The sequence below is a fragment of the Mytilus edulis genome, chromosome 4 (assembly GCF_963676685.1).
Source record: "Mytilus edulis chromosome 4, xbMytEdul2.2, whole genome shotgun sequence".
Classification (NCBI taxonomy): domain Eukaryota; kingdom Metazoa; phylum Mollusca; class Bivalvia; order Mytilida; family Mytilidae; genus Mytilus; species Mytilus edulis.
The window spans coordinates 47986800-48001186 of record NC_092347.1 but is presented as its reverse complement, the minus strand read 5'-3'; the positions used below and the strand labels follow the sequence as shown (position 1 = coordinate 48001186).

The 14387-nt window shown below is 30.5% G+C and overlaps 1 protein-coding gene across 1 annotated transcript; it reads right to left on the bottom strand.

Annotated features, from left to right (window-relative positions):
* Positions 1-207: 207 nt before the first annotated feature.
* On the bottom strand, positions 208-14015 carry LOC139519846 (ras-like protein rasD). Its single transcript, XM_071312122.1, has 5 exons — positions 13800-14015; positions 8742-8798; positions 7374-7447; positions 6544-6735; positions 208-5321 (listed from the first exon to the last, which is right to left on the bottom strand). The coding sequence occupies exons 1-5, from the start codon at positions 13885-13887 to the stop codon at positions 5091-5093; spliced, it is 642 nt and encodes a 213-aa protein (XP_071168223.1). The 5' UTR covers positions 13888-14015; the 3' UTR covers positions 208-5090.
* Between the last annotated feature and the right edge of the window lie 372 nt (positions 14016-14387).

The following is a 14387-nucleotide window of genomic DNA, read 5'->3' as shown; positions in this document are numbered from 1 at the left end:
ATTGACAAAAAAAAACCATTTTGAGACTCAAATTTGAAGTTTACAGATACATGCTGATCTTGGATACAAAACAGTGACGGATCCTGAATTTTCATAGGTGGGAGCCAACTGACTGCCTAAGAAGGGGCTCATCCCTAAATCTGCCTCTGCAAATAATGGCAAAAGCACACTGTGTCTTAGGACAAGTAAGCTTTAAAGAAGATACAGTTTATTTTAAATACTTTTTATTGAACAAAATTTGTTAAATAAATAGAATACTATTGCACAAAAATATCTAAACAGAAAAAAGAACAATATTTTAAGACTAACATTAACTCAAACTCAAACAAGGCACTGTATTTTATTACAAAGTGTCAACAAAACGATGTTTTCCTTTTTTTTTCAAAAGAAACCTGAAAGGCAAATTTAACTGTCAGTTTTCATTGCTTATATTAAAGAAATACTTTTAACATTTCCTCCTTCCAAGAAATTGTTTAAAATAGTTATTAAAATGTTTAGAACTTTAACCCTTATTGAATGCAATGTTAACTGCCAGTAAAACTAAGTCCATTTATAAATAAGTAAAATACGGATCAACAGGATTTAAAAATATTTTTTTTTACAAAATTTACTTCTGGATACTATCTAATGATCATAAACAATCTTCTGTCCAAGTTTGGTAGAAATCCAGAATAGTTTAAGAAAGTTATTAAAAACATTAACCATAGACTGAATATTTGAGGAAGTCATCTACCTGAATGACAGAATGCAGGAATACTATGTCTCGCTTTTGCATCAAAAGTTGCAGGCGGCACAAAAAACGTAAAGGAAATACATGTATTGCACAAGCAATCTGTTATGGAAAAGTAAATCAAAATTTTTCAACTAAAAATTATTTTTACAGTAAGTAACCATTAGCACTGAAATTCATCTTGACTTCAGATAGACTTCCCAAAAGTATTCCACAAATTCAAACAGTGGAAGGAACTTTGTATAAAATTCACAACATGAAATAAGGTTAACAGACAGTAATATAATAAACTGTTTTCACAGAGATATATCTCACCTTTTTATGAATTGATTATGCAAATGTTGAAATTAAAATAGCAATACTTTAACATGTAACAAAGTCAATGAACCATGAATGAGGTACCTTGCTAAACAATCTCCATGTAAATGAGATGTGACAATGCTAATACAACTGCATACCAAATATCATTGACTTACTATAAGTTGTTCCCTTTAAACAAACCTAAACACAAACATTAACTTGTAAACTAAGTAAAACTTTCAAAGTCAATGAACCATGAAGAGAGGGTGGCCCAATATAATCTCCATAGAAATGATGCATGCAAATGCCAATAAATTAACATACCAAATATCATTGACTTAACATATGCAATTCATCTTAATCTGATCACAAACTAATACATGTTCATGTAATCTAAGCAAAAGTGTCAAAGTCAATAGACCATGACTGAGGAGGTGGGGCCAAATATTCTCCATGAAAAAGACATGTGCTAATGCTTATACAACTGAATACCAATTAACATTGGCCTACCACTAATAGTTCCCCTTGAACTGACCTTATCACAAACTAATACAATGTTGTCGAGTTGTTGTCGCTTTGACACATTCCCCATTTCCTTTCTCAATTTAACTTTTCAAATCTATAGACCATGACTTATCATTTTGACCATGATTTTTTTCTAAACAGATGATAATACAACATTGAAAAAATAGTATACATCAAGATAAGATGGTAAGTTTCGTCTACAAAAGACTCATCAGTGACACTCGAATGCAAAAAAGTTAAAAAGGTCAATTAAAGTAGGAAGTTGAAGAGCATTGAGGACAAAAATTCCTAAAAGTTTTGCCAAATACAGCTAAGGTAATCTATGCCTGAGGTAAGAAAGCCTTAGTTTTTCAAAAAAATCAAAAATTTGTAAACATTAAATTTATAAAAAATCATTACAAACAACTACTGTGGATTCATCATTATTATTCGTTAAATAACAATTTTCATGGATTTCGTGAGTACATTTTAACAACAAAATTAAAAGTTCAAAGTATGACAAATTGTCTATAGCCTTGTATGAAGACTTATGCAAAACCATGAAACTTAATATCCACGAACATGCAAGTTTTCCTTAATCCACGAAAATTGGTACCCACGAAAATAAATGAATCCACAGTATATAATAATGGAAACTCAAACATATGAACATTAACACATGGCTTCCTATTTTATATAAATCATAATAATTAGCATAACCATAATACTGTGTTCTATGTATACTTTTCAAGCCTTAAAATCTAATAATCTGGTTAAAAACAAAAACCCATTGTATTGTACATGATTTACTACTTTCTTAAGAATAAATTGACAATGACTGGATTAAGTACATCTAAATAAAGTTTAAGTTCTTATGTTTTCATTTCCAATGAAAATTTCAAAATTTCTTATTCCTTTCCTTTGACTTTTCCTTCGTTTTGTATTTTATTTGTTTGACAGCTGTATAACATTCTACCATTTTTATTTTTTTACTCTATTCCTATAATACCTTTACAATATTTTATTTGTTAATAAATTAATGTGATCTTTTATTCTGGAACTTTTGACATAATTGATTTTACAATTCATTATTAATGTTTCAGCTTTATAAATGTTTCTCTTAATGTTTAAAATTCTCACCTCAGACATAACTTCTAATTGCATGACACAATTACAAAAATCAACAATAAAATCAGAATAACTTTTAAATGTTAATATCATTAATAAAAGCTCCAAATTATCTCACTTTGGTTGAAAAACTGCCATTTTTTTGCATTAAAATTGAAATATCTTTTTAACTCATCTATAACCTTTATTTTTTTATTATAAACCAAACTATTTTAAAATTCAAATGTAATTTATTTCTTTTTTTATATTGATATTACTGTTTTTCTTCTATCAGTTCAACAGAAAAAAAATTACCTAAACAAAAATGCATGCTTCTTTTGAAGACAGATTGTGAGCTTAAATGAACAGTGACCCCATATTTTTATTTCATTTTTCTACCCCTTAAATAAAACCCAAATGTTCAGATTGATGTAGAAAAAATGAAATTGCTTTTATACTAAAACAATTAAGGATTAATTTCCAAAAACTAGAAAATAACTGTTCACATGGTGAACACACAATTAAATAAGTGTATTTATCATGTTTATAAATATAACTCTTTGATCATGGTCATAGCAAACAACATTGCTCGATTAATTAATCTGATTGTAAATGCTTCAATACAAAAAAAACAAACAAAGGTCAAAATGTGTGGTTTAATAAGTCTGATGTTTATATATCATGTCTTAAATTTACATATTTTGAAGTAAAAATATCCTATTAACTCTGAACTCAAAGTATACAATAATAACATGTGATACTACCACCAAAGCTCAAAACTCAACTTGCTATGAATCATATAACAAGACATATATATTGAAAGCTTTAGTTGATGTTACTCATTTTCTGCTTATTAATGAAAAAAAAATTAGCAAAATGATCACAAATCGAAATATACAAAACTTGTCATTTACATACAAGAAATATTCTGCATTATTAACCATGATAACAAAATAAATAAAAAAGTATAACCAACATCACATAAATTTCATGTTATTGCGAACCCAATGAAAGTTTACCACAGATTGACCTGATATTTACAATGTACCTATTACCTATACTATTTATTTAGCAGATAATGTTTTAACTCAGGTAGATTAATCAATGAGTGATAGATTTCTCTAAGAAGAAATTTAAAGGTCGCAATAAATGAACTAAAAAGAGAACAATAGTTGTTGTATTTGTTCAATGGGACAAATGAACTGCCAAAAGTTTAAATGGATACGTAACTATCAGGTGAATCTGTGGTAAACTTTTTTTGGGTTCGCAATAATTTGTAAGTTCATGTAGAATAATTTTGTCATTCAGAAATTAGTTTAATGTGTATGTGGCCTTTTATTCCTTGTATGACGAGTTAACATTTGAAATGACTCATCCATATAATTAACTCTGTGACACAGCATGTGTTAGAGTAAAGCAGAAACTGTTTACCCTTCTAATGATCACCACAAAATCTGTATGAATTCATATTACTCAATCATTCATCCTTCTGTACATGATGTAGTCCTTTTTCCTTGACTTATTTTTGTGCTTGCCCAAGATGTTTTTTTCCCATTTTTATTATAAATATAGTTAATTCAAGACATAAAACGAAGCCTGAATTCATTTCTTTCTATTTAACATGTAAGTGGTGGTAGCACAGATGGAAAGATCAGTCTCCCATTTTGTATTATCATCTTTTATCCTTTTTCTTTTTTGTCTAAAAGTTGTTGTTCTGTACATTTATAAAACTAGGAGTAAAGTGCCACATCAGTCAGTCAGGGGTGCTACTTGTACAAGTAATTTTTTATTTACTTGAAGAAGTAAAAAAAAAAATGTACACATATAAGTAAATTATAATGTTTGAATAATCTCCCCCTAATTTAAAAAAAAAATCACTTGTGTAAGTAAATTTTTCTTACAATCCCACAAAAATTCTTAAGTTTTGAGATATAAAATCATGCCTTTAATGACTTTTTCCCAGGTTAGCTCATAATTTTTTATTAGAGTTCAATGTTTCATCTCATTAGTTCTACAAAGAAACTGATTGCGCAAAGATCTAAAGTATTTGCAAAGACATCTGCAAAGGGCAGACAATTTAAAAATCTATAGATCAAAGAAGTCCTAAGAATTCAAGAAAAAAAGATAGGACGACTTTTTTACTTTACAAGTAAAATAATCTGAATGTCTAAGGGACATAACTAAGCCAATATTTTTTTTTACTATACAAGTAAATAAAATTCACTAGTATAAGTACATGTATCCTACAAATTAACTTACATGTTTATATTTTTTTTACTTATTACTTGTACCCTGACTGTCAGTTAGTAAGGTCAATAAGTAAGTTTTAGTTAAAATAAGACTGACATTAAATGAGCAATCTATTGAGTAACTACCCTTTTTGATATGAAGTACATGTATATATTATAACCTTCTTGTATAAATGCATAAGACTTATTATTGAAGATGACTATGATTGACGGGTCTGTTTGAATGGGTTTAACTTTTTGATGAATGTTCTTAGTCCTTTCCCACGTCTGTGCTCCTTTGGTTTGTCATCAGAATTTTCCCTCTCTACATTTCGAATCTCTCTTATAAGTGAAAGAAATATGTCATCTACACACTGTCTTGTCACTGCTGAAGTTTCATAAAATGGACACTTAAATTGATGAGATAAAGCAATCCCTTCATCTGGTGTAACCTATTAAAAAAAATGTATTTTATTAGTTGTTATTATAGGTATAAATATTGATTTTGTTATCAGTAAATTAAATGCAAACTAAATATTACTTGTATGTATCTTGTATGTTATATACATTTACATACATGGATCTACAATCTGTCAATCCCTGTAACTTGGCATTGCACAAGGTCCTGTCTTTATACGAAATCCATTGGATGTGTACTGATTGATAATGTAGTCTTAGATGCATGATTTTTTTATTAGTTGTTAGAGGCTTTTAACAAGCTGTCAGTTAACTGTGAGTACTCTCAAATGTACCTAGTGTCTTTTTGTTGTTGGGATGTACAGGTACCCATCCACGTCCACTTGCATTTTTATCCATCTGATGAGTTAAGCCTTTTTCATCTAATTTCTATAGTTCGTTCTTATGTTGTACTGTTATACCACTGTCCCAGGTTAGGGGGAGGGTTGGGATCACACTAACATGTTTATCCTCGGCACATTCTGTATGTATGTGTCTGTCCAAAGTCAGGAGTCTTTAATTCAGTGGTTGTCGTTTGTTTATGTGTTATATATTTGTTTTTCATTCATTTTTTGTACAAAATTAGGCTGTTAGTTTTCTTGTTTGTCATTTCAGGGCCACATATACATGTAGCTGACTACACGGTATGACTTTGCTCATTGTTAAAGGCTGTATGGTGACTTATAGTTGTTAAAATTTTGGTCTCTTGTGGAGAGTTGTCTCATTAGCAATGATACCACATCTTCTTTTTTATATGTGTAAAATTTATTAAATTAAAGTAATGTTAATAGTATAATGCAAATGTTGAAATTAATATGGCTATATTTAACATATAAACTTTGCAATACATTCAGAGTTAATGGACCATGACTGAAGGTGCAAAACCAAATAACATCCATGGAAATGAAAAATGCCAATGCTTATAAAACTTCATACCAAAAACCATTGACTTATCATATAGTCCTTCCTTTATTACAAAGCTAATCACAAACTTAAGCTAGAAAATTCTGTAAAACATTCAAAGTCAATAGACCGTGATGAGAAGGAGGGGCCAATAACCTCCATAAAAATGAGATGTGCTAATACTAATACATAAATATAAACTAACTTTGTTGACACAGCCAAAATTGGCACCTGCATGCCTTAAATTGCTTTTTCAGCTGACTTCATCTACTGTTTTGCATTCATATAAAAATGTGCTATCTCAATTATTTTTACCTTTCTTTTTTCATGAAGATCACATTTATTTCCGACTAGAATAACTGGTATATCATCTCTACATCTCACTTGATTGATCAGTTTCTTATAAGTTAACATTTCATCATAACTTCTCCTATCAGTAATAGAATAACATAATATAAAACCTTCTCCTTTTCTCATATACTGTTCCCTCATTGTGTTAAATTCAGGCTGAAAAAGACAATACTGTCAATCAAAAACTCGTTTAAAAGTCAAATTATCTACTGAAAAACATAACATGACCCCTTACACTCATCAGTATTTTTACATTTGTTTGTTGAGTACTTTCACTGTTCTCCCTAGCACATGTACATGAAAACACCATGGCATGGTTCAAAATTCAAAATTTTTTTTTTTTAAAGTTTCAAAAATATAAATACATGCAGTTGACCTGTGAAATGTCATGTGTAGATTTGAACAGTGTTAAGGAATCCTGATCTGCTGGTCAACAATAGATTCATCTAGGTTGCAACCATTTTAATAAATGAAAATTATTCTTGATATCTTTTTCCTACAAATACATGTACTTCCCAATAACTTTTTTACCCTTACATTATCATAAAATGTAGTTCCTGCACAAACATATGCAATAAAAATTTAATGCCATATTTTTCTGGTAAAAGTTTATTGTTTAATTATTTGTACTGGAGAAGAAAGTTATTTCATAAAGGTTTTGGTTATAAATTCACATGTTTTCAGTACAAGATTTAATTTTACTTTAAGGCTGAAACTAGACAGATTTAAGAGACATTGAGTTTGATAATGCATGAAGTTACAGTGTATTATCAAAATTTTTAAAATGTAAAAACCTGTCCAGCCGTATCTAGAATATCCAACAGAGCTGGCTCTCCATCTATCCTTGCCTGTTTCTGATAGGAATCCTCTACAATAAAAAGGTATCAGTTTAAGACCATTTCTATATATAGTTTGTTTTATATTCATAAATACACTTTAAAAACACTAGATGGATGCAATATTTCTCAAGATTTATTTATTTTACATTGTGTTAAATTACTGTGTAAATTAAAGAACCTTTGTGAGCATGTGAGCATACCCACGCTCCCACATTGTCACGGGACAAACTAAATTTCAAAAGTTTTAAGATAGCTCTTCAAAAGACAACTGATAAAAACTTGTTTGTCGATATGCACATCTACATGTTTCACAGTTTCATGAAATTCTGTACTGTGGTTTCAGAGGAGTTACGATGACAAACGGTTGCAGTAGTATATTATTGAGGTCAATAAGTTCAAAGGGGCATAACTCCTAGAAAAAAAGTTGAATCATAATTTCCTGTGGATATGCACATCTACATAGAATGTCCTTGCTATCCACAAAGTTTCATGAAATTCTGTTTTGTGGCTTCAGAGGAGTTGTGATGACAAGAGTAGGACTGACAGAATGGTCAAAAACATTATTCCAGAAGTAAAAGGTTGTTGTACATTGATCAATGAGACTAGACCTTAATAAATGTGTTTCCACTTACAATGTATTTCTATTTCAAGTACTTTAGACTAAAAACATGTAGCATGTAAATTAGGTATTTTAATGTTTAAAGATACATTTCCTGTAAGAAACCATCATGAACTATCTTTTTTTGTTAGATTTGTTGTTTTTTTCTTGTTACATATGTAGCATGTAAAATTCAAATTACAATAAAGATGAGAAAATAAGACATTTGTGATTTCTAATTATATAAACATGATGAATACAACTATTTTTTTATTCACTTAAACATGATGAATACGACTATTTTTTTATATTCACTTAAACATGATGAATACAACTATTTTTTTATTCACTTAAACATGATGAATACGACTATTTTTTTATTCACTTAAACATGATGAATACATCTATTTTTTTATCCACTTTATCAGACCTGACAACTTTCCTAATTTTTGGGGAATATTATCCATATGAGAAGTGTTGAACTTGACTTGAATTTTGAAATTCATTATCATATAAACTGAACACCTTAAAAAAGGCATCCAAATTAGCTAAAAGGTTATTTAAACATTATATAAAACATATGTATAATCATTCAAACAATATACTTATAATCTAAGAACACTCAAGACAATATAAGAAGAGGATTTGTTTCTCTTGAGCTTAAAATCACCCATGGAAATTTTTAAAAGATGGCAGCTGGTGTGCAAAATATACTATGTATTTACCTATCGTTGGATCATGGTAGTCAAGAAATCTGTGGTATACAAACTGTATCACAAGAGCTGAAAGCAGAACAAAATTATTTTTTATCAAACATCTTGCATAATACTCAACAAGGTGTTTGAATTTTTCTGAAAAAAAAAAATCATTTGCCAATCAACGTCTTTTGTATAGTTTGGGGAAGATGAAGATAAGCATGGTAGAATCACACACATTTTAATTTTTTTTCAATGTTTAGAATTCAAATCGTTAAATTCTACATACATTGAACATAATCAATATAAATATTAATGTCAAAGAAACATTATGTCATTAAGACAGCTAAAAGCTAGATGTATAGGTTGTGACTCCTTTTTATACTACTAAAACTCCACCACTTTTACTATAAAGCTTCGTAAAAAATTATATCTTAGAATATTAATGGATAAACATTTTATATGCCCAGAGATTTTAAGAGTTTAAACTTATACTAAAATTCTGTACTGAGTCCTTTTCATTTTTTGTCTGCCACAGATTTCAATATGACTGCTATTTATGTATATTTATACTGGTAACATTCCCAAGTTATGCCTCTGCTAGAATACATGTAGATGAAACAAAGAGATCATATCTGGGAAGCAGCTTAGACAAAATATCTATGAATACATTGGTATTATATATCTCCCAAAAGGAGGCATGGTTAATGTTTGTGAAACAGATGTATTTACAATGTGCAACCAAGGCAATAGAAACTTGTGATCAGGACTGATGATATACAAAGTTTTTTTTATTTGATGCATGTACATTTGTAGCTGCAGTTCAAAGAGCTTTTGATAAATAAAATATGTATAGTTACAGAATGACTTATTGTGTATATGATCAGATGATGTATATCTATCTATCTGAGTAGGCTTTATTTGTAACACAGAAGATTTAATTAATATGCTGTTTTAGGTGTATGTCAATAAGGAAACTTTTATCAATGATCCGGATTCAGGAAGATGAAACATTGATTTATTCTATTTTTTTAATATCTTCTTTTGTCAAAACGTACAACTGTAGAGGTAACAGGTTAATAAAAAAATCAGATGATTGCTGTATGAACATGTTGAAGTATTCTTAATATTATTTATAATATTAGTTTGATAGGGAATTTAAAATGGTTTTAATTATAACAATAAACCACTTGTTGTTTTAACTATTATCATGTAGTCATGGTATTTTTTGTTTTTGTAATTTATTATCAAAATAAGTTAAAAGCTGGGTCCTTTTGAAGTGCACGCCAACCAGGGGCGTTATGGGGAATCCCCCCCCCCCCCCCCAAGATTTGTTTTTTTGGCTAGACGCTAAAGGGTGCGTTCTGAGGGCCTAAATTGGTTTGAATAGCAAATTATTAGGACTGTATTTGATCATTTTTATTTAGAAACATCCTGAATAATTTTCAAAAATCTGCCCTTCGCATTTATAGCTGCAACAACGCATTTATAGCTGCAACAAAAACGTCCATTCTAAATTGACCTCAAAATCACGGTGGATGTGCATAAAACCCAAAGCAGGTAATCTGTGATTTCTCAACAGGTATTGTATCAATAGACAGATACAATGCGGGGTTAACTATATCAAGCGTTTGACACAGTGATGTTGGCACTTTATCACTAGGTAGGATTCGACAGCGAGCTCTCTAGTGTTCAACCTCTCTCTTGTAGTCTTCTAAAGACAACCTGATATATATCTATCAGGTATGTCTGATGAATTGTGACAATTTGGTCATTATTTATTTGTCAGACTATACACACGGAAGAAGATACTGTGCATGAAAATGGTTTTCTGAATTCAGAAGTCGAGAATGAAGTTCCGTCATCCGATATGATCCAGAAACGGATAGAGGAGTAGAGAGAAATTCGCCAGTAATCCTTAGGTGTTTCGGCTGGATGGCTAGCTCTCGAGGTTTGTCTTCAACACCGCCTAGGAACATTTTCAACTATATCAAAAGCCTCTGCTATATCTAGAGCGATTTGGTATAGCTCGTTCCAAACACTCATTATCATCATTTCGCTCGGAACACAACATTTCAGTAACAACTAGTACTGCGGAATCAGATGAGGTCTTGAAAGGCTATTTTATTTTATTTTTAATGCATTGAGGCCTTATTTCGACAGGAAGGTGTCAAAACAGAACAGTATGAAGTAGCCTTTCAACACAATGATTTAAAGAGGGAATTCAGATTAATATTTACCATTATCGTAATTTACATATAAAAGAGGGGCGAAATATACCAAAAGGACAGTCAAACTCATATAAAGGTTATTGTAATTCGTTAAATTGTTCAGGGTTGGATCCAAAGTTGAGAGATAAAAATGAAACAAACGTCAATTGGTCATTTTTTGCCAAAATTGGATTTACAACCCCTGCAGTCCTGTTAGTTCAACGGCGTGAACTACATTTTTTTTTATTGATTATACCTTGTCGGAAATTTGAAGGTGTGGACATCTTTCCATTTGTCAGTCAAAAGTTGTTAAACTTTACATTTTTTCCTAATGATTTTGAATCTTTCAATAAAGAAATATCTGGATTAAAGAAGGTCCCAGATTTTTTTGTACTGGCTTTGACATTGACACTGATGTGGCTCTTATGCTACCGGTTCATCGTAAACCTTGGACGTTTCAGAGTCTATATTGTCCTGATTTGTTGCTAGTTGTGTTTCTGCATGCCTATCACCGTTGGTACTGTTAGTAGGCATTTTGGTTAAAAAATTGTCTAAAGTTTGCCCTTTCGGCTGGTCACGCTTTGAACTGCTCATGTTTACGCTGCTTTTTTACTTTGAGTACCAGAAAAAAAATTCTCACAAATAAATTAAAAAGTATTTTGGTCAGGGTTGATATATACGGAAATATTATTGTGACGTTATTAAAATAGTTATACTGTATTGTTGTCTACGTTTCTTGTTTAAGTTAAATTTTATATTTTTTTGTAATTTTCGGCGTAAATTATTTTTTTAGACCCCACGATGTGCACGTCATGGCGTGACAGCGTATATGGAGCTACGCCCCAGAAAAGTCTTATATTAAACAAAGAAGCCATTTTATCACAGATTAGGATAACAAATTAAATTATTGTCATTTAAATTTTAAAAAATTGTTGGTTTCTTTTTGCATTCTCTAGAGCACACTCTGAAATGTCTCGCTTTCTTTACTTATCATTGCTAATATGTTGATAGTCCTAAATATAAAGCTTTACTACAACTTTCACATAAACTTTACATGATCCAAGAAAATGAGGTCAAGGTTATAAATACTAAACAAGTCATACAAACATTGACTAATGAACCATGTTATTAAAGTCAAGGTCAGATAAACCATGCCACACCGAATATATATACTAGACACATTGCTTATAGTATCTGAGATATGGACTTGATCACCAAAACTCAACCTTGTTCAATGATCCATGAAATGAAGTTGAGGTCAAGTGTAAACTGTCTGAAGGGCATGGAGACTTTGCAAGGTACATTTATGCACATACCAAATATAGTTATCCTATCACTTGTAATTATAAGAGAGAAATTAACTTTACAAAATAATCATAATTTTTTTTTCAAGTACATGTAGTCACTGAACCATGAAAATGAGGTCAAGGACAATGGACATGTTACAGACGGAAACTATGTAACATGAGGCATCTATATATACAAAGTATGAAGCATCCTGGTCTTCCAATATAAAATATTAAGCTTTAAAGAAGTTAGCTAACGCCACCGCTGGATCACTATCCCTATGTAGAGTTTTCTGCAACAAAAATCGCAGGCTCGACAACAAATTAAGCTGGCACCAATTTCGTAGTTTACTAGCAATGTACAATGGTCATGCAATTGAAGTTCAATCCTTGATAATATAATGTTCACTGTCATTTATATTATTTTGTATTTTGGCATAGTTTATGAAACAGTTTTCATTGGAACTTATTATGGGTGACAAATACATTGAAGGTTAACATATTGAATGGGCGAAAATATCTTTAAAAAAATATGAAATATAACAGTTTTACTATAAATGTACATGTACATGCTATACCAGGTGCCAATATGACAATGATATTCAGTATTGCCAGGTGTCAAAGTGACTTGAATTCATCTAGGACTACTCTTTTTCTATGTCTTCCAAATACAGGAGTAGACGCCTATGTAGGAGTGTAAAAAGTTAATATACTTGGATTTATTTTTTCTATACAAGCTAGCCTGGTTTCCAACTCAGTAAAATTAAAATTACCTTAGGGAGCTACCATTTGATTTTTATGGGGGGGCTAGGATGAAAAATTTTGTCCTGCATTTTTTTAGCTGTAATCTCTGTCCTGCCTTTTTATTTTTCACTCTGTTTGGTCCTGCCTTTTTTTTTTAGTTTATCCTGACTTTTTTTTACCTAAATTGTTGTCCTGACTTTATTTTTTGCAAGTGTCTCATCTTGCCTTTTTTTTTACTCAAAACTCCTGTCCTGCCTATTTTTTTCAAATTTCATCCTATCCCCCCATAAAAATCAAATGATAGCTCCCTTAGAGAAGTGGAAACAGCCTTTTTTGTAGTCAACATAATAATGTCGTCTGGCAAGGCTATTTTAATTTTTTTCTGGGACGCTGTAGGAAGGCGTCCAAGAAAAAAAATAAAATAGCCTTGCCAGACCTCATAATTATTTGGACTACCTTTTTTTAATGTAAATTAACATGATCAAGGATTTATTTGTATTACTATACAAATTCTTGACATAATTAACCCAAACTTTTGGATAGTTTTCTCTGTAATTCAGCAATTCTTGCAAACTAGGACCAATATATATTGTAAATCTAATACAAATTAGTTCCAGTTGCAAACAGATATTAGAATGTTAGAATTTTTCACCAATTTGTAGTGGACTTAAATCATCATTTATTTGTGAAAACTAAAAAATAAACAAAAGGCTGAAAAAATGGTCACAGAAAAATATTTAAAATATTTCACATTCCAAACCGTGTCACGTGTGAATCAGTGTCAACTGTCATGGGAAATTACATTTACAATGATAATTAGTTTTAAAGTTTGTCATCTGGTTCCTTACCACTTTTCCCGATTCCACCATCGCCTAAAATGACAATTTTATATTCCCTCGGTTTAGAATTGTCACCGTGGTGATTACTTGAATTCATATTTCCATTTTACTTGTCCTTATAGTTTACATTTTCTATGTTATGCTCCGTTTCCTTATTAAATATATTTATACCCAAATATACAATCTATAAATAGTAACTTTTATCTTCTTAAGGTGCGTGTTCGGTGATTGGTTGAAAGTTTGTTTGACGTAATTTCGGTCCAGACATGCTTTATTTCGCCACTAAATTTATATGATTCTTTCGGCCTTTTTCTTCAAATTTCCGTACTGAATCACAACTTTGACTATTACGTGGCATTGCATCCGCGACTTATGTACAATTAAAAAGAAGTATTTTTTCAGTAATATTACGTAAAATTACTGAACAGAAAGAAATAAATATATTTCAGTTATTTTTTTTTATATTTTTTGTGGATAATCCGATTGTTATCCTGTGTATATTTATATATGCAGTGTTTAGAAAATTTGTGAAACAGCAAATATAAAAATCTGCTCTTTGAAATCGTCAACCGTTGAACAAATGATCAATGATTATAA